Source organism: Phyllobates terribilis, unplaced genomic scaffold (assembly GCF_046119375.1).
Source record: "Phyllobates terribilis strain yellow unplaced genomic scaffold, ASM4611937v1 Scaffold_7__3_contigs__length_470593459, whole genome shotgun sequence".
Classification (NCBI taxonomy): domain Eukaryota; kingdom Metazoa; phylum Chordata; class Amphibia; order Anura; family Dendrobatidae; genus Phyllobates; species Phyllobates terribilis.
This window is the reverse complement of record NW_027362767.1, coordinates 273,656,099-273,680,801: the sequence shown is the minus strand read 5'-3', so window position 1 is coordinate 273,680,801 and position 24,703 is coordinate 273,656,099. Positions and strand designations below refer to the sequence as shown.

The window sequence follows — 24,703 nt, the reverse complement described above, 5'->3', positions numbered from 1 at the left end:
CTCATCAGCCCCGGCCACTAGTAGATGTGTCCATTCTCCATGTAGTCGTGTCTGTTCTCCTCGCTGCCCTCATCAGCCCCGGCCACTAGTAGATGTGTCCATTCTCCATGTAGTCGTGTCTGTTCTCCTCGCTGCCCTCATCAGCCCCGGCCACTAGTAGATGTGTCCATTCTCCTTGTAGTCGTGTCTGTTCTCCTCGCTGCGCTCATCAGCCCCGGCCACTAGTAGATGTGTCCATTCTCCATGTAGTCGTGTCTGTTCTCCTCGCTGCGCTCATCAGCCCCGGCCACTAGTAGATGTGTCCATTCTCCATGTAATCGTGTCTGTTCTCTTTGCTGCGCTCATCAGCCCCGGCCACTAGTAGATGTGTCCATTCTCCATGTAGTCGTGTCTGTTCTCTTCGCTGCGCTCATCAGCCCCGGCCACTAGTAGATGTGTCCATTCTCCATGTAGTCGTGTCTGTTCTCCTCGCTGCCCTCATCAGCCCGGGCCACTAGTAGATGTGTCCATTCTCCATGTAGTCGTGTTTGTTCTCCTCGCTGCGCTCATCAGCCCCGGCCACTAGTAGATGTGTCCATTCTCCATGTAGTCGTGTCTGTTCTCCTCGCTGCGCTCATCCGCCCCGGCCACTAGTAGATGTGTCCATTCTCCATGTAGTCGTGTCTGTTCTCCTCGCTGCGCTCATCAGCCCCGGCCACTAGTAGATGTGTCCATTCTCCATGTAGTCGTGTCTGTTCTCCTCGCTGCGCTCATCAGCCCCGGCCACTAGTAGATGTGTCCATTCTCCATGTAGTCGTGTCTGTTCTCCTCGCTGCGCTCATCAGCCCCGGCCACTAGTAGATGTGTCCATTCTCCATGTAGTCGTGTCTGTTCTCTTCGCTGCGCTCATCAGCCCCGGCCACTAGTAGATGTGTCCATTCTCCATGTAGTCGTGTCTGTTCTCCTCGCTGCGCTCATCAGCCCCGGCCACTAGTAGATGTGTCCATTCTCCATGTAGTCGTGTCTGTTCTCCTCGCTGCTCTCATCAGCCCCTGCCACTAGTAGATGTGTCCATTCTCCATGTAGTCGTGTCTGTTCTCCTAGCTGCTCTCATCAGCCCCGGCCACTAGTAGATGTGTCCATTCTCCATGTAGTCGTGTCTGTTCTCCTCGCTGCGCTCATCAGCCCCGGCCACTAGTAGATGTGTCCATTCTCCATGTAATCGTGTCCTCTTCGCTGCCCTCATCAGCCCCGGCCACTAGTAGATGTGTCCATTCTCTATGTAATCGTGTCTGTTCTCCTCGCTGCGCTCATCAGCCCCGGCCACTAGTAGATGTGTCCATTCTCCATGTAATCGTGTCTGTTCTCCTCGCTGCGTTCATCAGCCCCGGCCACTAGTAGATGTGTCCATTCTCTATGTAATCGTGTCTGTTCTCCTCGCTGCGCTCATCAGCCCCGGCCACTAGTAGATGTGTCCATTCTCCATGTAGTCGTGTCTGTTCTCCTCGCTGCTCTCATCAGCCCCGGCCACTAGTAGATGTGTCCATTCTCCATGTAGTCGTGTCTGTTCTCCTCGCTGCCCTCATCAGCGCCGGCCACTAGTAGATGTGTCCATTCTCCATGTAGTCGTGTCTGTTCTCCTCGCTGCCCTCATCAGCGCCGGCCACTAGTAGATGTGTCCATTCTCCATGTAGTCGTGTCTGTTCTCCTCGCTGCGCTCATCAGCCCCGGCCACTAGTAGATGTGTCCATTCTCCATGTAGTCGTGTCTGTTCTCCTCGCTGCGCTCATCAGCCCCGGCCACTAGTAGATGTGTCCATTCTCCATGTAATCGTGTCTGTTCTCCTCGCTGCGCTCATCAGCCCCGGCCACTAGTAGATGTGTCCATTCTCCATGTAATCGTGTCTGTTCTCTTCGCTGCCCTCATCAGCCCCGGCCACTAGTAGATGTGTCCATTCTCCATGTAATCGTGTCTGTTCTCCTCGCTGCGCTCATCAGCCCCGGCCACTAGTAGATGTGTCCATTCTCCATGTAGTCGTGTCTGTTCTCCTCGCTGCTCTCATCAGCCCCGGCCACTAGTAGATGTGTCCATTCTCCATGTAGTCGTGTCTGTTCTCCTCGCTGCGCTCATCAGCCCCGGCCACTAGTAGATGTGTCCATTCTCCATGTAATCGTGTCTGTTCTCCTCGCTGCGCTCATCAGCCCCGGCCACTAGTAGATGTGTCCATTCTCCATGTAGTCGTGTCTGTTCTCCTCGCTGCGCTCATCAGCCCCGGCCACTAGTAGATGTGTCCATTCTCCATGTAATCGTGTCTGTTCTCCTCGCTGCGCTCATCAGCCCTGGCCACTAGTAGATGTGTCCATTCTCCATGTAGTCGTGTCTGTTCTCCTCGCTGCCCTCATCAGCCCGGGCCACTAGTAGATGTGTCCATTCTCCATGTAGTCGTGTTTGTTCTCCTCGCTGCGCTCATCAGCCCCGGCCACTAGTAGATGTGTCCATTCTCCATGTAGTCGTGTCTGTTCTCCTCGCTGCGCTCATCCGCCCCGGCCACTAGTAGATGTGTCCATTCTCCATGTAGTCGTGTCTGTTCTCCTCGCTGCGCTCATCAGCCCCGGCCACTAGTAGATGTGTCCATTCTCCATGTAGTCGTGTCTGTTCTCCTCGCTGCGCTCATCAGCCCCGGCCACTAGTAGATGTGTCCATTCTCCATGTAGTCGTGTCTGTTCTCCTCGCTGCGCTCATCAGCCCCGGCCACTAGTAGATGTGTCCATTCTCCATGTAGTCGTGTCTGTTCTCTTCGCTGCGCTCATCAGCCCCGGCCACTAGTAGATGTGTCCATTCTCCATGTAGTCGTGTCTGTTCTCTTCGCTGCCCTCATCAGCCCCGGCCACTAGTAGATGTGTCCATTCTCCATGTAGTCGTGTCTGTTTTCCTCGCTGCGTTCATCAGCCCCGGCCACTAGTAGATGTGTCCATTCTCCATGTAGTCGTGTCTGTTGTCCTCGCTGCGCTCATCAGCCCCGGCCACTAGTAGATGTGTCCATTCTCCATGTAGTCGTGTCTGTTCTCCTCGCTGCGCTCATCAGCCCCGGCCACTAGTAGATGTGTCCATTCTCCATGTAGTCGTGTCTGTTCTCCTCGCTGCGCTCATCAGCCCCGGCCACTAGTAGATGTGTCCATTCTCCATGTAGTCGTGTCTGTTCTCCTCGCTGCTCTCATCAGCCCCTGCCACTAGTAGATGTGTCCATTCTCCATGTAGTCGTGTCTGTTCTCCTAGCTGCTCTCATCAGCCCCGGCCACTAGTAGATGTGTCCATTCTCCATGTGGTCGTGTCTGTTCTCCTCGCTGCGCTCATCAGCCCCGGCCACTAGTAGATGTGTCCATTCTCCATGTAATCGTGTCTGTTCTCTTCGCTGCCCTCATCAGCCCCGGCCACTAGTAGATGTGTCCATTCTCTATGTAATCGTGTCTGTTCTCCTCGCTGCGCTCATCAGCCCCGGCCACTAGTAGATGTGTCCATTCTCCATGTAATCGTGTCTGTTCTCCTCGCTGCGTTCATCAGCCCCGGCCACTAGTAGATGTGTCCATTCTCTATGTAATCGTGTCTGTTCTCCTCGCTGCGCTCATCAGCCCCGGCCACTAGTAGATGTGTCCATTCTCCATGTAGTCGTGTCTGTTCTCCTCGCTGCTCTCATCAGCCCCGGCCACTAGTAGATGTGTCCATTCTCCATGTAGTCGTGTCTGTTCTCGCTGCCCTCATCAGCGCCGGCCACTAGTAGATGTGTCCATTCTCCATGTAGTCGTGTCTGTTCTCCTCGCTGCCCTCATCAGCGCCGGCCACTAGTAGATGTGTCCATTCTCCATGTAGTCGTGTCTGTTCTCCTCGCTGCGCTCATCAGCCCCGGCCACTAGTAGATGTGTCCATTCTCCATGTAGTCGTGTCTGTTCTCCTCGCTGCGCTCATCAGCCCCGGCCACTAGTAGATGTGTCCATTCTCCATGTAATCGTGTCTGTTCTCCTCGCTGCGCTCATCAGCCCTGGCCACTAGTAGATGTGTCCATTCTCCATGTAGTCGTGTCTGTTCTCCTCGCTGCCCTCATCAGCCCGGGCCACTAGTAGATGTGTCCATTCTCCATGTAGTCGTGTTTGTTCTCCTCGCTGCGCTCATCAGCCCCGGCCACTAGTAGATGTGTCCATTCTCCATGTAGTCGTGTCTGTTCTCCTCGCTGCGCTCATCCGCCCCGGCCACTAGTAGATGTGTCCATTCTCCATGTAGTCGTGTCTGTTCTCCTCGCTGCGCTCATCAGCCCCGGACACTAGTAGATGTGTCCATTCTCCATGTAGTCGTGTCTGTTCTCCTCGCTGCGCTCATCAGCCCCGGCCACTAGTAGATGTGTCCATTCTCCATGTAGTTGTGTCTGTTCTCCTCGCTGCGCTCATCAGCCCCGGCCACTAGTAGATGTGTCCATTCTCCATGTAGTCGTGTCTGTTCTCTTCGCTGCGCTCATCAGCCCCGGCCACTAGTAGATGTGTCCATTCTCCATGTAGTCGTGTCTGTTCTCTTCGCTGCCCTCATCAGCCCCGGCCACTAGTAGATGTGTCCATTCTCCATGTAGTCGTGTCTGTTTTCCTCGCTGCGTTCATCAGCCCCGGCCACTAGTAGATGTGTCCATTCTCCATGTAGTCGTGTCTGTTGTCCTCGCTGCGCTCATCAGCCCCGGCCACTAGTAGATGTGTCCATTCTCCATGTAGTCGTGTCTGTTCTCCTCGCTGCGCTCATCAGCCCCGGCCACTAGTAGATGTGTCCATTCTCCATGTAGTCGTGTCTGTTCTCCTCGCTGCGCTCATCAGCCCCGGCCACTAGTAGATGTGTCCATTCTCCATGTAGTCGTGTCTGTTCTCCTCGCTGCTCTCATCAGCCCCTGCCACTAGTAGATGTGTCCATTCTCCATGTAGTCGTGTCTGTTCTCCTAGCTGCTCTCATCAGCCCCGGCCACTAGTAGATGTGTCCATTCTCCATGTAGTCGTGTCTGTTCTCCTCGCTGCGCTCATCAGCCCCGGCCACTAGTAGATGTGTCCATTCTCCATGTAATCGTGTCTGTTCTCTTCGCTGCCCTCATCAGCCCCGGCCACTAGTAGATGTGTCCATTCTCTATGTAATCGTGTCTGTTCTCCTCGCTGCGCTCATCAGCCCCGGCCACTAGTAGATGTGTCCATTCTCCATGTAATCGTGTCTGTTCTCCTCGCTGTGCTCATCAGCCCCGGCCACTAGTAGATGTGTCCATTCTCCATGTAGTCGTGTCTGTTGTCTTCGCTGCGCTCATCATCCCCGGCCACTAGTAGATGTGTCCATTCTCCATGTAGTCGTGTCTGTTCTCCTCGCTGCCCTCATCAGCCCCGGCCACTAGTAGATGTGTCCATTCTCCATGTAATCGTGTCTGTTCTCCTCGCTGCGCTCATCAGCCCGGGCCACTAGTAGATGTGTCCATTCTCCATGTAGTCGCGTCTGTTGTCTTCGCTGCGCTCATCAGCCCCGGCCACTAGTAGATGTGTCCATTCTCCATATAGTCGCGTCTGTTCTCCTCGCTGCGCTCATCAGCCCCGGTCACTAGTAGATGTGTCCATTCTCCATGTAGTCGTGTCTGTTCTCCTCGCTGCGCTCATCAGCCCCGGCCACTAGTAGATGTGTCCATTCTCCATGTAGTCGTGTCTGTTCTCCTCGCTGCGCTCATCAGCCCCGTCCACTAGTAGATGTGTCCATTCTCCATGTAGTCGTGTCTGTTCTCCTCGCTGCGTTCATCAGCCCCGGCCACTAGTAGATGTGTACATTCTCCATGTAGTCGTGTCTGTTCTCCTCGCTGCGCTCATCAGCCCCGGCCACTAGTAGATGTGTCCATTCTCCATGTAGTCGTGTCTGTTCTCCTCGCTGCCCTCATCAGCCCCGGCCACTAGTAGATGTGTCCATTCTCCATGTAGTCGTGTCTGTTCTCCTCGCTGCCCTCATCAGCCCCGGCCACTAGTAGATGTGTCCATTCTCCTTGTAGTCGTGTATGTTCTCCTCGCTGCGCTCATCAGCCCCGGCCACTAGTAGATGTGTCCATTCTCCATGTAGTCGTGTCTGTTCTCCTCGCTGCGCTCATCAGCCCCGGCCACTAGTAGATGTGTCCATTCTCCATGTAATCGTGTCTGTTCTCTTTGCTGCGCTCATCAGCCCCGGCCACTAGTAGATGTGTCCATTCTCCATGTAGTCGTGTCTGTTCTCTTCGCTGCGCTCATCAGCCCCGGCCACTAGTAGATGTGTCCATTCTCCATGTAGTCGTGTCTGTTCTCCTCGCTGCCCTCATCAGCCCGGGCCACTAGTAGATGTGTCCATTCTCCATGTAGTCGTGTTTGTTCTCCTCGCTGCGCTCATCAGCCCCGGCCACTAGTAGATGTGTCCATTCTCCATGTAGTCGTGTCTGTTCTCCTCGCTGCGCTCATCCGCCCCGGCCACTAGTAGATGTGTCCATTCTCCATGTAGTCGTGTCTGTTCTCCTCGCTGCGCTCATCAGCCCCCGCCACTAGTAGATGTGTCCATTCTCCATGTAGTCGTGTCTGTTCTCCTCGCTGCGCTCATCAGCCCCGGCCACTAGTAGATGTGTCCATTCTCCATGTAGTCGTGTCTGTTCTCCTCGCTGCGCTCATCAGCCCCGGCCACTAGTAGATGTGTCCATTCTCCATGTAGTCGTGTCTGTTCTCTTCGCTGCGCTCATCAGCCCCGGCCACTAGTAGATGTGTCCATTCTCCATGTAGTCGTGTCTGTTCTCCTCGCTGCGCTCATCAGCCCCGGCCACTAGTAGATGTGTCCATTCTCCATGTAGTCGTGTCTGTTCTCCTCGCTGCTCTCATCAGCCCCTGCCACTAGTAGATGTGTCCATTCTCCATGTAGTCGTGTCTGTTCTCCTAGCTGCTCTCATCAGCCCCGGCCACTAGTAGATGTGTCCATTCTCCATGTAGTCGTGTCTGTTCTCCTCGCTGCGCTCATCAGCCCCGGCCACTAGTAGATGTGTCCATTCTCCATGTAATCGTGTCCTCTTCGCTGCCCTCATCAGCCCCGGCCACTAGTAGATGTGTCCATTCTCTATGTAATCGTGTCTGTTCTCCTCGCTGCGCTCATCAGCCCCGGCCACTAGTAGATGTGTCCATTCTCCATGTAATCGTGTCTGTTCTCCTCGCTGCGTTCATCAGCCCCGGCCACTAGTAGATGTGTCCATTCTCTATGTAATCGTGTCTGTTCTCCTCGCTGCGCTCATCAGCCCCGGCCACTAGTAGATGTGTCCATTCTCCATGTAGTCGTGTCTGTTCTCCTCGCTGCTCTCATCAGCCCCGGCCACTAGTAGATGTGTCCATTCTCCATGTAGTCGTGTCTGTTCTCCTCGCTGCCCTCATCAGCGCCGGCCACTAGTAGATGTGTCCATTCTCCATGTAGTCGTGTCTGTTCTCCTCGCTGCCCTCATCAGCGCCGGCCACTAGTAGATGTGTCCATTCTCCATGTAGTCGTGTCTGTTCTCCTCGCTGCGCTCATCAGCCCCGGCCACTAGTAGATGTGTCCATTCTCCATGTAGTCGTGTCTGTTCTCCTCGCTGCGCTCATCAGCCCCGGCCACTAGTAGATGTGTCCATTCTCCATGTAATCGTGTCTGTTCTCCTCGCTGCGCTCATCAGCCCCGGCCACTAGTAGATGTGTCCATTCTCCATGTAATCGTGTCTGTTCTCTTCGCTGCCCTCATCAGCCCCGGCCACTAGTAGATGTGTCCATTCTCCATGTAATCGTGTCTGTTCTCCTCGCTGCGCTCATCAGCCCCGGCCACTAGTAGATGTGTCCATTCTCCATGTAGTCGTGTCTGTTCTCCTCGCTGCTCTCATCAGCCCCGGCCACTAGTAGATGTGTCCATTCTCCATGTAGTCGTGTCTGTTCTCCTCGCTGCGCTCATCAGCCCCGGCCACTAGTAGATGTGTCCATTCTCCATGTAATCGTGTCTGTTCTCCTCGCTGCGCTCATCAGCCCCGGCCACTAGTAGATGTGTCCATTCTCCATGTAGTCGTGTCTGTTCTCCTCGCTGCGCTCATCAGCCCCGGCCACTAGTAGATGTGTCCATTCTCCATGTAATCGTGTCTGTTCTCCTCGCTGCGCTCATCAGCCCTGGCCACTAGTAGATGTGTCCATTCTCCATGTAGTCGTGTCTGTTCTCCTCGCTGCCCTCATCAGCCCGGGCCACTAGTAGATGTGTCCATTCTCCATGTAGTCGTGTTTGTTCTCCTCGCTGCGCTCATCAGCCCCGGCCACTAGTAGATGTGTCCATTCTCCATGTAGTCGTGTCTGTTCTCCTCGCTGCGCTCATCCGCCCCGGCCACTAGTAGATGTGTCCATTCTCCATGTAGTCGTGTCTGTTCTCCTCGCTGCGCTCATCAGCCCCGGCCACTAGTAGATGTGTCCATTCTCCATGTAGTCGTGTCTGTTCTCCTCGCTGCGCTCATCAGCCCCGGCCACTAGTAGATGTGTCCATTCTCCATGTAGTCGTGTCTGTTCTCCTCGCTGCGCTCATCAGCCCCGGCCACTAGTAGATGTGTCCATTCTCCATGTAGTCGTGTCTGTTCTCTTCGCTGCGCTCATCAGCCCCGGCCACTAGTAGATGTGTCCATTCTCCATGTAGTCGTGTCTGTTCTCTTCGCTGCCCTCATCAGCCCCGGCCACTAGTAGATGTGTCCATTCTCCATGTAGTCGTGTCTGTTTTCCTCGCTGCGTTCATCAGCCCCGGCCACTAGTAGATGTGTCCATTCTCCATGTAGTCGTGTCTGTTGTCCTCGCTGCGCTCATCAGCCCCGGCCACTAGTAGATGTGTCCATTCTCCATGTAGTCGTGTCTGTTCTCCTCGCTGCGCTCATCAGCCCCGGCCACTAGTAGATGTGTCCATTCTCCATGTAGTCGTGTCTGTTCTCCTCGCTGCGCTCATCAGCCCCGGCCACTAGTAGATGTGTCCATTCTCCATGTAGTCGTGTCTGTTCTCCTCGCTGCTCTCATCAGCCCCTGCCACTAGTAGATGTGTCCATTCTCCATGTAGTCGTGTCTGTTCTCCTAGCTGCTCTCATCAGCCCCGGCCACTAGTAGATGTGTCCATTCTCCATGTGGTCGTGTCTGTTCTCCTCGCTGCGCTCATCAGCCCCGGCCACTAGTAGATGTGTCCATTCTCCATGTAATCGTGTCTGTTCTCTTCGCTGCCCTCATCAGCCCCGGCCACTAGTAGATGTGTCCATTCTCTATGTAATCGTGTCTGTTCTCCTCGCTGCGCTCATCAGCCCCGGCCACTAGTAGATGTGTCCATTCTCCATGTAATCGTGTCTGTTCTCCTCGCTGCGTTCATCAGCCCCGGCCACTAGTAGATGTGTCCATTCTCTATGTAATCGTGTCTGTTCTCCTCGCTGCGCTCATCAGCCCCGGCCACTAGTAGATGTGTCCATTCTCCATGTAGTCGTGTCTGTTCTCCTCGCTGCTCTCATCAGCCCCGGCCACTAGTAGATGTGTCCATTCTCCATGTAGTCGTGTCTGTTCTCGCTGCCCTCATCAGCGCCGGCCACTAGTAGATGTGTCCATTCTCCATGTAGTCGTGTCTGTTCTCCTCGCTGCCCTCATCAGCGCCGGCCACTAGTAGATGTGTCCATTCTCCATGTAGTCGTGTCTGTTCTCCTCGCTGCGCTCATCAGCCCCGGCCACTAGTAGATGTGTCCATTCTCCATGTAGTCGTGTCTGTTCTCCTCGCTGCGCTCATCAGCCCCGGCCACTAGTAGATGTGTCCATTCTCCATGTAATCGTGTCTGTTCTCCTCGCTGCGCTCATCAGCCCTGGCCACTAGTAGATGTGTCCATTCTCCATGTAGTCGTGTCTGTTCTCCTCGCTGCCCTCATCAGCCCGGGCCACTAGTAGATGTGTCCATTCTCCATGTAGTCGTGTTTGTTCTCCTCGCTGCGCTCATCAGCCCCGGCCACTAGTAGATGTGTCCATTCTCCATGTAGTCGTGTCTGTTCTCCTCGCTGCGCTCATCCGCCCCGGCCACTAGTAGATGTGTCCATTCTCCATGTAGTCGTGTCTGTTCTCCTCGCTGCGCTCATCAGCCCCGGACACTAGTAGATGTGTCCATTCTCCATGTAGTCGTGTCTGTTCTCCTCGCTGCGCTCATCAGCCCCGGCCACTAGTAGATGTGTCCATTCTCCATGTAGTTGTGTCTGTTCTCCTCGCTGCGCTCATCAGCCCCGGCCACTAGTAGATGTGTCCATTCTCCATGTAGTCGTGTCTGTTCTCTTCGCTGCGCTCATCAGCCCCGGCCACTAGTAGATGTGTCCATTCTCCATGTAGTCGTGTCTGTTCTCTTCGCTGCCCTCATCAGCCCCGGCCACTAGTAGATGTGTCCATTCTCCATGTAGTCGTGTCTGTTTTCCTCGCTGCGTTCATCAGCCCCGGCCACTAGTAGATGTGTCCATTCTCCATGTAGTCGTGTCTGTTGTCCTCGCTGCGCTCATCAGCCCCGGCCACTAGTAGATGTGTCCATTCTCCATGTAGTCGTGTCTGTTCTCCTCGCTGCGCTCATCAGCCCCGGCCACTAGTAGATGTGTCCATTCTCCATGTAGTCGTGTCTGTTCTCCTCGCTGCGCTCATCAGCCCCGGCCACTAGTAGATGTGTCCATTCTCCATGTAGTCGTGTCTGTTCTCCTCGCTGCTCTCATCAGCCCCTGCCACTAGTAGATGTGTCCATTCTCCATGTAGTCGTGTCTGTTCTCCTAGCTGCTCTCATCAGCCCCGGCCACTAGTAGATGTGTCCATTCTCCATGTAGTCGTGTCTGTTCTCCTCGCTGCGCTCATCAGCCCCGGCCACTAGTAGATGTGTCCATTCTCCATGTAATCGTGTCTGTTCTCTTCGCTGCCCTCATCAGCCCCGGCCACTAGTAGATGTGTCCATTCTCTATGTAATCGTGTCTGTTCTCCTCGCTGCGCTCATCAGCCCCGGCCACTAGTAGATGTGTCCATTCTCCATGTAATCGTGTCTGTTCTCCTCGCTGCGTTCATCAGCCCCGGCCACTAGTAGATGTGTCCATTCTCTATGTAATCGTGTCTGTTCTCCTCGCTGCGCTCATCAGCCCCGGCCACTAGTAGATGTGTCCATTCTCCATGTAGTCGTGTCTGTTCTCCTCGCTGCTCTCATCAGCCCCGCCCACTAGTAGATGTGTCCATTCTCCATGTAGTCGTGTCTGTTCTCCTCGCTGCCCTCATCAGCGCCGGCCACTAGTAGATGTGTCCATTCTCCATGTAGTCGTGTCTGTTCTCCTCGCTGCCCTCATCAGCGCCGGCCACTAGTAGATGTGTCCATTCTCCATGTAGTCGTGTCTGTTCTCCTCGCTGCGCTCATCAGCCCCGGCCACTAGTAGATGTGTCCATTCTCCATGTAGTCGTGTCTGTTCTCCTCGCTGCGCTCATCAGCCCCGGCCACTAGTAGATGTGTCCATTCTCCATGTAATCGTGTCTGTTCTCCTCGCTGCGCTCATCAGCCCCGGCCACTAGTAGATGTGTCCATTCTCCATGTAATCGTGTCTGTTCTCTTCGCTGCCCTCATCAGCCCCGGCCACTAGTAGATGTGTCCATTCTCCATGTAATCGTGTCTGTTCTCCTCGCTGCGCTCATCAGCCCCGGCCACTAGTAGATGTGTCCATTCTCCATGTAGTCGTGTCTGTTCTCCTCGCTGCTCTCATCAGCCCCGGCCACTAGTAGATGTGTCCATTCTCCATGTAGTCGTGTCTGTTCTCCTCGCTGCGCTCATCAGCCCCGGCCACTAGTAGATGTGTCCATTCTCCATGTAATCGTGTCTGTTCTCCTCGCTGCGCTCATCAGCCCCGGCCACTAGTAGATGTGTCCATTCTCCATGTAGTCGTGTCTGTTCTCCTCGCTGCGCTCATCAGCCCCGGCCACTAGTAGATGTGTCCATTCTCCATGTAATCGTGTCTGTTCTCCTCGCTGCGCTCATCAGCCCCGGCCACTAGTAGATGTGTCCATTCTCCATGTAGTCGTGTCTGTTCTCCTCGCTGCGCTCATCAGCCCCGGCCACTAGTAGATGTGTCCATTCTCCATGTAATCGTGTCTGTTCTCCTCGCTGCGCTCATCAGCCCTGGCCACTAGTAGATGTGTCCATTCTCCATGTAGTCGTGTCTGTTTTCCTCGCTGCGCTCATCAGCCCCGGCCACTAGTAGATGTGTCCATTCTCCATGTAATCGTGTCTGTTCTCCTCGCTGTGCTCATCAGCCCCGGCCACTAGTAGATGTGTCCATTCTCCATGTAGTCGTGTCTGTTCTCCTCGCTGCCCTCATCAGCCCCGGCCACTAGTAGATGTGTCCATTCTCCATGTATTCGTGTCTGTTCTCCTCGCTGCGCTCATCAGCCCCGGCCACTAGTAGATGTGTCCATTCTCCATGTAGTCGTGTCTGTTCTCCTCACTGGCCTCATCAGCCCCGGCCACTAGTAGATGTGTCCATTCTCCATGTAGTCGTGTCTGTTTTCCTCGCTGCGCTCATCAGCCCCGGCCACTAGTAGATGTGTCCATTCTCCATGTAGTCGTGTCTGTTCTCCTCGCTGCGCTCATCAGCCCCGGCCACTAGTAGATGTGTCCATTCTCCATGTAGTCGTGTCTGTTCTCCTCGCTGCGCTCATCAGCCCCGGCCACTAGTAGATGTGTCCATTCTCCATGTAGTCGTGTCTGTTCTCCTCGCTGCTCTCATCAGCCCCGGCCACTAGTAGATGTGTCCATTCTCCATGTAGTCGTGTCTGTTCTCCTCGCTGCTCTCATCAGCCCCTGCCACTAGTAGATGTGTCCATTCTCCATGTAGTCGTGTTTGTTCTCCTCGCTGCGCTCATCAGCCCCGGCCACTAGTAGATGTGTCCATTCTCCATGTAGTCGTGTCTGTTCTCCTCGCTGCGCTCATCCGCCCCGGCCACTAGTAGATGTGTCCATTCTCCATGTAATCGTGTCTGTTCTCCTCGCTGCTCTCATCAGCCCGGGCCACTAGTAGATGTGTCCATTCTCCATGTAGTCGCGTCTGTTGTCTTCGCTGCGCTCATCAGCCCCGGCCACTAGTAGATGTGTCCATTCTCCATATAGTCGCGTCTGTTCTCCTCGCTGCGCTCATCTGCCCCGGCCACTAGTAGATGTGTCCATTCTCCATGTAGTCGTGTCTGTTCTCCTCGCTGCGCTCATCAGCCCCGGCCACTAGTAGATGTGTCCATTCTCCATGTAGTCGTGTCTGTTCTCCTCGCTGCGCTCATCAGCCCCGTCCACTAGTAGATGTGTCCATTCTCCATGTAGTCGTGTCTGTTCTCCTCGCTGCGTTCATCAGCCCCGGCCACTAGTAGATGTGTACATTCTCCATGTAGTCGTGTCTGTTCTCCTCGCTGCGCTCATCAGCCCCGGCCACTAGTAGATGTGTCCATTCTCCATGTAGTCGTGTCTGTTCTCCTCGCTGCCCTCATCAGCCCCGGCCACTAGTAGATGTGTCCATTCTCCATGTAGTCGTGTCTGTTCTCCTCGCTGCCCTCATCAGCCCCGGCCACTAGTAGATGTGTCCATTCTCCTTGTAGTCGTGTCTGTTCTCCTCGCTGCGCTCATCAGCCCCGGCCACTAGTAGATGTGTCCATTCTCCATGTAGTCGTGTCTGTTCTCCTCGCTGCGCTCATCAGCCCCGGCCACTAGTAGATGTGTCCATTCTCCATGTAATCGTGTCTGTTCTCTTTGCTGCGCTCATCAGCCCCGGCCACTAGTAGATGTGTCCATTCTCCATGTAGTCGTGTCTGTTCTCTTCGCTGCGCTCATCAGCCCTGGCCACTAGTAGATGTGTCCATTCTCCATGTAGTCGTGTCTGTTCTCCTCGCTGCTCTCATCAGCCCGGGCCACTAGTAGATGTGTCCATTCTCCATGTAGTCGTGTTTGTTCTCCTCGCTGCGCTCATCAGCCCCGGCCACTAGTAGATGTGTCCATTCTCCATGTAGTCGTGTCTGTTCTCCTCGCTGCGCTCATCCGCCCCGGCCACTAGTAGATGTGTCCATTCTCCATGTAGTCGTGTCTGTTTTCCTCGCTGCGTTCATCAGCCCCGGCCACTAGTAGATGTGTCCATTCTCCATGTAGTCGTGTCTGTTTTCCTCGCTGCGCTCATCAGCCCCGGCCACTAGTAGATGTGTCCATTCTCCATGTAGTCGTGTCTGTTCTCCTCGCTGCGCTCATCAGCCCCGGCCACTAGTAGATGTGTCCATTCTCCATGTAGTCGTGTCTGTTCTCCTCGCTGCGCTCATCAGCCCCGGCCACTAGTAGATGTGTCCATTCTCCATGTAGTCGTGTCTGTTCTCCTCGCTGCTCTCATCAGCCCCTGCCACTAGTAGATGTGTCCATTCTCCATGTAGTCGTGTCTGTTCTCCTAGCTGCTCTCATCAGCCCCGGCCACTAGTAGATGTGTCCATTCTCCATGTAGTCGTGTCTGTTCTCCTCGCTGCGCTCATCAGCCCCGGCCACTAGTAGATGTGTCCATTCTCCATGTAATCGTGTCTGTTCTCTTCGCTGCCCTCACCAGCCCCGGCCACTAGTAGATGTGTCCATTCTCTATGTAATCGTGTCTGTTCTCCTCGCTGCGCTCATCAGCCCCGGCCACTAGTAGATGTGTCCATTCTCCATGTAATCGTGTCTGTTCTCCTCGCTGCGTTCATCAGCCCCGGCCACTAGTAGATGTGTCCATTCTCTATGTAATCGTGTCTGTTCTCCTCGCTGCGCTCATCAGCCCCGGCCACTAGTAGATGTGTCCATTCTCCATGTAGTCGTGTCTGTTCTCCTCGCTGCTCTCATCAGCCCCGGCCACTAGTAGATGTGTCCATTCTCCATGTAGTCGTGTCTGTTCTCCTCGCTGCCCTCATCAGCGCCGGCCACTAGTAGATGTGTCCATTCTCCATGTAGTCGTGTCTGTTCTCCTCGCTGCCCTCATCAGCGCCGGCCACTAGTAGATGTGTCCATTCTCCATGTATTCGTGTCTGTTCTCCTCGCTGCGCTCATCAGCCCCGGCCACTAGTAGATGTGTCCATTCTCCATGTAGTCGTGTCTGTTCTCCTCGCTGCGCTCATCAGCCCCGGCCACTAGTAGATGTGTCCATTCTCCATGTAATCTTGTCTGTTCTCCTCGCTGCGCTAATCAGCCCCGGCCACTAGTAGATGTGTCCATTCTCCATGTAATCGTGTCTGTTCTCTTTGCTGCCCTCATCAGCCCCGGCCACTAGTAGATGTGTCCATTCTCCATGTAATCGTGTCTGTTCTCCTCGCTGCGCTCATCAGCCCCGGCCACTAGTAGATGTGTCCATTCTCCATGTAGTCGTGTCTGTTCTCCTCGCTGCTCTCATCAGCCCCGGCCACTAGTAGATGTGTCCATTCTCCATGTAGTCGTGTCTGTTCTCCTCGCTGCGCTCATCAGCCCCGGCCACTAGTAGATGTGTCCATTCTCCATGTAATCGTGTCTGTTCTCCTCGCTGCGCTCATCAGCCCCGGCCACTAGTAGATGTGTCCATTCTCCATGTAGTCGTGTCTGTTCTCCTCGCTGCGCTCATCAGCCCCGGCCACTAGTAGATGTGTCCATTTTCCATGTAATCGTGTCTGTTCTCCTCGCTGCGCTCATCAGCCCCGGCCACTAGTAGATGTGTCCATTCTCCATGTAGTCGTGTCTGTTCTCCTCGCTGCGCTCATCAGCCCCGGCCACTAGTAGATGTGTCCATACTCCATGTAGTCGTGTCTGTTCTCCTCGCTGCCCTCATCAGCCCCGGCCACTAGTAGATGTGTCCATTCTCCATGTAGTCGTGTCTGTTCTCCTCGCTGCGCTTATCAGCCCCGGCCACTAGTAGATGTGTCCATTCTCCATGTAGTCGTGTCTGTTCTCCTCGCTGCCCTCATCAGCCCCGGCCACTAGTAGATGTGTCCATTCTCCATGTAGTCGTGTCTGTTCTCCTCGCTGCGCTCATCAGCCCCGGCCACTATTAGATGTGTCCATTCTCCATGTAGTCGTGTCTGTTCTCCTCGCTGCGCTCATCTGCCCCGGCCACTAGTAGATGTGTCCATTCTCCATGTAATCGTGTCTGTTCTCCTCGCTGTGCTCATCAGCCCCGGCCACTAGTAGATGTGTCCATTCTCCATGTAGTCGTGTCTGTTCTCCTCGCTGCGCTCATCAGCCCCGGCCACTAGTAGATGTGTCCATTCTCCATGTAGTCGTGTCTGTTCTCGTCGCTGCGCTTATCAGCCCCGGCCACTAGTAGATGTGTCCATTCTCCATGTAATCGTGTCTGTTCTCCTCGCTGCGCTCATCAGCCCTGGCCACTAGTAGATGTGTCCATTCTCCATGTAGTCGTGTCTGTTTTCCTCGCTGCGCTCATCAGCCCCGGCCACTAGTAGATGTGTCCATTCTCCATGTAATCGTGTCTGTTCTCCTCGCTGTGCTCATCAGCCCCGGCCACTAGTAGATGTGTCCATTCTCCATGTAGTCGTGTCTGTTCTCCTCGCTGCCCTCATCAGCCCCGGCCACTAGTAGATGTGTCCATTCTCCATGTAGTCGTGTCTGTTCTCCTCGCTGCGCTCATCTGCCCCGGCCACTAGTAGATGTGTCCATTCTCCATGTAGTCGTGTCTGTTCTCCTCGCTGCGCTCATCAGCCCCGGCCACTAGTAGATGTGTCCATTCTCCATGTAGTCGTGTCTGTTCTCCTCGCTGCGCTCATCAGCCCCGGCCACTAGTAGATGTGTCCATTCTCCATGTAGTCGTGTCTGTTCTCCTCGCTGCTCTCATCAGCCCGGGCCACTAGTAGATGTGTCCATTCTCCATGTAGTCGTGTTTGTTCTCCTCGCTGCGCTCATCAGCCCCGGCCACTAGTAGATGTGTCCATTCTCCATGTAGTCGTGTTTGTTCTCCTCGCTGTGCTCATCAGCCCCGGCCACTAGTAGATGTGTCCATTCTCCATGTAATCGTGTCTGTTCTCCTCGCTGTGCTCATCAGCCCGGGCCACTAGTAGATGTGTCCATTCTCCATGTAGTCGTGTCTGTTCTCCTCACTGCGCTCATCAGCCCCGGCCACTAGTAGATGTGTCCATTCTCCATGTAGTCGTGTTTGTTCTCCTCGCTGCGCTCATCAGCCCCGGCCACTAGTAGATGTGTCCATTCTCCATGTAGTCGTGTCTGTTCTCCTCGCTGCCCTCATCAGCCCCGACCACTAGTAGATGTGTCCATTCTCCATGTAGTCGTGTCTGTTCTCCTCGCTGCGCTCATCAGCCCCGGCCACTAGTAGATGTGTCCATTCTCCATGTAGTCGTGTCTGTTCTCCTCGCTGCCCTCATCAGCCCCGGCCACTAGTAGATGTGTCCATTCTCCATGTAGTCGTGTCTGTTGTCTTCTCTGCGCTCATCAGCCCCGGCCACTAGTAGATGTGTCCATTCTCCATGTAGTTGTGTCTGTTCTCCTCGCTGCGCTCATCAGCCCCGGCCACTAGTAGATGTGTCCATTCTCCATGTAGTCGTGTCTGTTCTCCTCGCTGCCCTCATCAGCCCCGGCCACTAGTAGATGTGTCCATTCTCCATGTAGTCGTGTCTGTTCTCCTCGCTGCGCTCATCAGCACCGGCTTCACATTTGGCTGCTGTGTTGCCTTTGACAGTAAATGTTCCATAAGTTCTCTGCTATAGAAGAGTTGATGCTTTTTTTCTGTAGAAACTCGAGTAAGTTATTACGTGTCTTGGTCCTCGGCGTAGTGCACAGCTCAGTTAAAACCTTCTGACAGACAAAGGTACTGCAAGGGTTAATTAGAGATAACTGAATGCGTGTACACTGTATCTCATCTGCTCATCATTTGTAGGGGCGCAGCTTATCTCCATCCCCTGCTGGTTCTGGGAACTGGGGAGAGGCGGTGTACCTTCATGTACTATACGGGGACTGCCAGGAACGATGGCGCAGGGATTGTTTCATCACGTGTGGCACATTGTACAGTAATAGAGGGAATTTCCTTAGGAACCGGAAAGTTGTGAAATAATGGAAAACCACCTGGCCTGGAAGGGCAACGCATCTAACCTTTATTGTAGCATCTCTCATAGTGTGCTGAGCTGTGTATCTAATCCTATGTGTGATACAGTCTGCTGAGCGGTGTATCTAATCCTCTCCTATGTGATACCGTCTGTTGAACTGTATATCTAATCCTGTCCTGTGATACTGTGTGCAGAGCTGTGTATCTAATCCTGTCCTGTGTGATACTGTGTGTTGAGCTGTGTATCTAATCCTATAATGTGTGATACTGTCTGCTGAGCCTTGTATCTAATCCTATCATGTTTGATAGTGTCTGCTGAACTGTATATGTAATCCTGTCCTGTGTGATACTGTGTGCTGAGCTGTGTATCTAATCCTGTCCTGTGTGATACTGTGTGCGGAGCTGTGTATCTAATCCTGTCCTGTGTGCTGAGCTGTGTATCTAATCCTGTCCTGTGTGCTGAGCTGTGTATCTAATCCTCTCCTATGTGACTCAGTCCCAAAGAGGCTCAGTACAGATGCTGCTCTGTTCTCTGGGGTTTTGCTGCCACCTAGTGAATATGTCTCAAATTACTGCCCTGAATCGTCCGTAAATTCTCACCATAACCAAAAGGAATTTTTCCAGCAAACAAGAATTGTGATAAATTTCCCAGAAAAAGAAGAAATTATCAGGTTCTGACCTGCATCCGCTCCTGGGTGTCTCACCGTGTGATCCCTGGTCATTTCTGTACATTATGGTTTTAGAATTACAACACTTTGTAGCTTGTGTCTTTCTGTCTGTATGTCCTGTCTATCCATGTGCCCATCTGTTTATGTGCCCATCTGTCTATATGCGCCTGTATATCTCTATGTTCCGTCTGTATGTGCCCGTTTATTCCTGTGCTCTGACCTGTCAATCATGTCACTTCCAGCTGTCGGTCTTCCCGGTAGAGGAGCGAGAGCAGCACCTTCTAGAAGCGTTAAACAGCTACAAAAGCAGGTGAGTGCTGGCGACTTCCAGCCGAGATGTACTGTGTGCTGGCGACTTCCAACAGAGATGTACTGTGTGCTGGTGACTTCCAGCAGAAATGTACTGTGCGCTGGCGACTTCCAGCAGAAATGTACTGTGCACTGGCGACTTCCAGCAGAAATGTACTGTGTGCTGGCGAGTTCCAGCAGAAATGTACTGTGTGCTGGCGACTTCCAGCAGAAAAGTACTGTGTGCTGGCGACTTCCAGCCAAGATGTACTGTGTGCTGGTGACTTCTAGCAGAGATGTACTGTGTGCTGGTGACTTCCAGCAGAAATGTACTGTGCACTGGCGACTTCCAGCAGAAATGTACTGTGCACTGGCGACTTCCAGCAGAAATGTACTGTGCACTGGCGACTTCCAGCAGAAATGTACTGTGTGCTGGCTAGTTCCAGCAGAAATGTACTGTGTGCTGGCGACTTCCAGCAGAAAAGTACTGTGCACTGGCGACTTCCAGCAGAAATGTACTGTGTGCTGGTGACTTCTAGCAGAGATGTACTGTGTGCTGGTGACTTCCAGCAGAAATGTACTGTGTGCTGGCGACTTCCAGCCGAGATGTACTGTGTGCTGGCGATTTCCAGCAGAAATGTACTGTGTGCTGGCGACTTCCAGCAGAAATGTACTGTGTGCTGGCGACTTCCAGCCGAGATGTACTGTGTGCTGGCGACTTCCAGCCGAGATGTACTGTGTGCTGGCGACTTCCAGCCGAGATGTACTGTGTGCTGGTGACTTCCAGCCGAGATGTACTGTGTGCTGGCGACTTCCAGCCGAGATGTACTGTGTGCTGGCGACTTCCAACAGAGATGTACTGTGTGCTGGTGACTTCCAGCAGAGATGTACTGTGTGCTGGCGACTTACACCAGAAATGTACTGAGTGCTGTCGCTGGGGCTCTGCTGTCGCTGGGGCTCTGCTGTCGCTGGGGCTCTGCTGTCGCTGGGGCTCTGCTGTCGCTGTGGAGCTGCTGTCGCTGTGGAGCTGCTGTCGCTGTGGAGCTGCTGTCGCTGTGGAGCTGCTGTCGCTGTGGAGCTGCTGTCGCTGTGGAGCTGCTGTCGCTGTGGAGCTGCTGTCGCTGTGGAGCTGCTGTCGCTGTGGAGCTGCTGTCGCTGTGGAGCTGCTGTCGCTGGGGCTCTGCTGTCGCTGTGGAGCTGCTGTCGCTGTGGAGCTGCTGTCGCTGTGGAGCTGCTGTCGCTGTGGAGCTGCTGTCGCTGTGGAGCTGCTGTCGCTGTGGAGCTGCTGTCGCTGTGGAGCTGCTGTCGCTGGGGCTCTGCTGTCGCTGGGGCTCTGCTGTCGCTGGGGCTCTGCTGTCGCTGGGGCTCTGCTGTCGCTGGGGCTCTGCTGTCGCTGGGGCTCTGCTGTCGCTGTGGAGCTGCTGTCGCTGGGGCTCTGCTGTCGCTGTGGAGCTGCTGTCGCTGGGGCTCTGCTGTCGCTGGGGCTCTGCTGTCGCTGTGGAGCTGCTGTCGCTGGGGCTCTGCTGTCGCTGGGGCTCTGCTGTCGCTGGGGCTCTGCTGTCGCTGGGGCTCTGCTGTCGTTGGGGAGCTGCTGTCGCTTTTAGTTTGATGTTTTTTCTACCTCACAGGATGTTGGAAAAAACTTGCAGAGCAGCCTTCCTGCTCTCTGACCTGTGCAGAGTTAATGACATTAACCCCTCTACATCAGGACGTCTTAATTAGTAGGAAGTATTTTTCTCTATGTGTCCTTTAGTCAAATGCGTAAAGTACAAAATTTTTCTTTTTTTATTTTGCTAATGAGATCAATAATGAGAATAATGAACGATAATGTGAGAAAAGGAAGCATGATAGCAATGTAGGAGAACATCCAGAAAATGCTTCCCACTGGCATCTGATGTCAGTGACCTCTGCAGACTCTGCACTCCCGCTCCTTGGGATTATGTATTACCGTATTTTTCGGACTATAAGATGCACTTTTTTCCTCCAAAATTTTGGAGAAAAGTGGGTGGTGCGTCTTATAGTCCGAATACTATCTCCCTGTATATACTGTGGCTCTGCGTGGTAGGAAGTCTGGGGGAGCAGCAGCGGGGGATCAGCGGAGCACAGGAGGCAGCAACCGACTGCTGCAGCCTGCTCTGTGCCCGCTACTAAAGAAAATGAATATTCCCTGCTCCCCACGCCCATGGGCGTGGGGAGCAGGGAATATTCATTTTCCTTAATACCCGGCACACTGTACCGCAGCGCGGCTCCTGCTGCAGTCTGTGTGCCTGCTATTAAATCTCATGAATATTCCCTACAACCCACTCCCATGGGTTGTAGTGAATATCCATGGTCTTTAATAGCGGGCACACTGACCGCAGAGCGGCAGCAGGAGGCGCGCTGCGGTACAGTGTGCTCGCTCTCACACTGTGTGAGGTCCGCATGGCAGGGACGCCATGCGCGGCTCACACAGTGAGAGTGTCAGAAGCAGAGCCGGACAGCGCTGGAGGAGAGAGGAGGTGAGTATGATTGTTTATTTTTTTTTGTGGGCAGCAGGATGGGGGCTCAAGGGGTGCCAAGCATACCAGGATGGAGGCTCAAGGGGTGCCATGAATACCAGGATGGGGGCTCAAGGGGTGCCATGCATACCAGGATGGGGGCTCAAGGGGTGCCATGCATACCAGGATGGGGGCTCAAGGGGTGCCATGCATACCAGGATGGGTGATCAAGGGGTGCCATACATACCAAGATGGGGGCTCAAGGGGTGCCATACATACCAGGGTGGATAATCAAGGGGTGCCATACATACCAGGATGGGGATCAGGGGGGTGCCATGCATACCATGATGGGGTATCAAGGGGTGCCATGCATTCCAGGATGGGGGAATCAAGGGGTGCCATGCATACCAGGATGGGGATGAGGGGGCCATACATACCAGGATGTGTGATCAAGGGGGGCCATACATACCAGAATGGGGGATCAAGGGGTGCCATGCATACCAGGATGGGTGATCAAGGGGTGCCATGCATACCAGGGTGGGTGATCAAGGGGTGCCATGAAAACTAGGATGGGGATCAAGGGGTGCCATGCATACCAGGATGGTAGATCAAAGGGGTGCCATGAATACCAGGATGGGGGATCAAGGGGTGCCATGCATTCCAGGATGGGGATGAGGGCCACGTATACCAAGATGGGATGGGGGCCACATATACCAGGAAGGAGGGGCCATACATGCCAAGGTGGAGGATATTAACAGAATTGGGGGACATTACCGCAATATCAGTGTCAGCAGCAGACTCCCTCCCCTATAACGGGGCATCATGACCACATGTTTTGCTTAAATATTTTTTTTCCTATTTTCCTCCTCTAAAATCTAGGTGCGTCTTATGGTCCGGTGCGTCTTATAGTCCGAAAAATACAGTAGTACTTTGCATTCACTGAATTGCTTCTTGCTTTGGAGGAACAGCAGTGATTTGGGGGGCAGCTCGCTCCTCACGGGAGTCGCCAGCTGTCTTCTGCTGCCCCTGAATTCACTCAGGATTTCTCCTGTAAAGTTCCTAATTCATTTTATTATATTACAGGTTTCTTTGTGGCAAAGAAATAAAGAGAAAAAAATGCATCTTCCGTTTACGTATCCGTGTGCCGCCAAGTCCTCCCAGTAAGCTCCTGCCAGACAAACTGCTTGGTCAGACAGAGAACCGGTCAGGGGGGGATGTCAAGAAGAAGGGTCGGAGCAAATACAAAGACAGGTATGACTGTGAGCATGACCACTACGTGTGGAGGCATCATGGCAGCACCACCGTCTCTTGTATTACACATCCATCGCCGTGTCTCCTGCAGCCTCCTGCCCCGAGAGCGACAGAAGAGAAGAGGAATCCGCAGGAAGCAGGCCCAGTTCCTCCTGGAGGATGCCATTCCCAGTGTCAGTAACTTTCTGCAATGATGTAGTGTGTGTTTTTCTGTGAGGAACATTTCCTCTCATCATTATTACCTTGTTATTCTCACAGTATCATTGCTGCCTGTCCCTCCATATCGTCTTACTCATATTGCCTTTATGATGAGAATCCTTTCCCTCCTGACATTACAGAGCGACTTCACCTCGGCCTGGAGTACCAACCACCATCTGGCGAGCATCTTCGATTTTACGCTGGACGAGATTCAGAGCTTGAAGAGGTAAATTCAGCGTCCTGAACTTCAGAGAACACCACTAATAGGGAATGTACTGATAGATGTGTGCTCATGTATGGCTGGTGATGAGGAGCCGCACGTTACCGCAGGTACACACTGTCTTAGCTTATACATTATATCTAAATATAATTATATAATGGCGAGTAATGAAGCAGGTACATGACATGCCATGCTCCAGTCACCTCCAAAGCTGCGGTCACCATTCTGCTGTCACAGCAGGTCTTATCCTCCAGTCACCTTCAGAGCTGTGGTCACTATTCTGCTCTTACATCAGGTCTTATTCTCCACTCACTTCCAGAGCCGCAGTCACTATTCTGCTGGAATTGGTCAGTTAGGCTGGGGGCGCATGTGTCAGCACTATCGTGTGCCACGCTCCTCTCGACCTCGCAATGCATTTTCAGGCCCTTCTGTCACTTCCTAGTGATTGTTTTTCGTTTTAGTGCCAGTTCTGGACAGAATTTCCCGTCGGATCTGGACTCTGTTGATGCCGGCAGCTCTTCCGGATCGGCCTCCACCAGTCTTTCCTATGAGTCGCAGTAAGTGGTGCAGGCATTTTGTTTGGGAAAAAAGGTCCTTGTGTCCAAAAATGTAAAGGATATTGTGCCACGCTGCTGACATCTACACACTACACAGACCCAGCACATCTCAGCTGAGGATTTGTTACAATTGTATGCAGTTTTGACAAACTTTAGACTACAAGTTATTGCTTCCTCATAGAATAGGTTATAACTACCAGATTGATGAGGGTCTGACAGCTGACGGTTATACATTTTTATACATGATATATAACACCTAGTATAGGTCTCGTTGTACATATGCACGGCAGCACAACGTAGTGTGCAAATCAAGGCTAAATCCATAAAGAGGAGGAAGAAAAGGGGGAAGTATTCAGTATCTTACCATCCATGTATATGAGTGTAGGATCCGAGTATTAGATAAGCGTTAGGAGATTAATTACGACGCCTGTCACCAGAGTAGTCTGCTTATGGCCTCCCCCTTAGTGGGGATATAAATGCAAGTGCGCATTGTAACTTACGGTCCTGATACCGGAAGTGATGTATCACTAGTTGCTATGGGGTGACAATGCTAGCTGGTATACGTCATACTGAAGGCGTCAGGTGACCGGACTTGTTGGTTCCACGTGGGGCAGAACTGATCGCATGTTCCAATGATGACTGGCGGATGTCATGTTGTGGATGTCAATTGGATGGCAGTAGCGAAATGAACAAGTTATATAAAGCAACACATAGAAAAGGGGGATGTGAACAAGGAAGAATATGGAAAATAATGAACCAGAAGGGAGAAAATGAACGGGAGTATAATAAAGACAATGAACCAGCAAAAACATTAAAAAATAAATTAAAAATAAAATCAAGTAAATTTTTTTATTTTTTACTGGTTCATTGTCTTTGTTATATATCACTTCCAGTTTTGGGACCAGTGTCATGCTCCAGGATTCAATCCCTCGACTTTGTGTTTGGCTTCTCTTTCCGCCGAGCCACAG

At 53.3% G+C, this 24,703-nt stretch overlaps 1 protein-coding gene across 10 annotated transcripts in view; it reads left to right on the top strand.

Moving 5' to 3' along the window:
• Positions 1-24,703, top strand: part of PHF19 (PHD finger protein 19) — a 132,526-nt gene that overhangs the window by 90,970 nt on the left and 16,853 nt on the right. For 9 of the 10 annotated variants that reach the window (XM_073640808.1, XM_073640801.1, XM_073640799.1 and 6 more), the window contains 5 exons: positions 18,987-19,054; positions 22,593-22,760; positions 22,852-22,933; positions 23,099-23,184; positions 23,640-23,735. In XM_073640808.1, coding sequence (XP_073496909.1) covers positions 18,987-19,054; positions 22,593-22,760; positions 22,852-22,933; positions 23,099-23,184; positions 23,640-23,735 — 500 coding nt within the window. Of the gene's footprint in view, positions 1-18,986; positions 19,055-22,592; positions 22,761-22,851; positions 22,934-23,098; positions 23,185-23,639; positions 23,740-24,703 lie in introns of those variants that run through there. The other variant, XM_073640809.1, reaches the window with a different exon arrangement.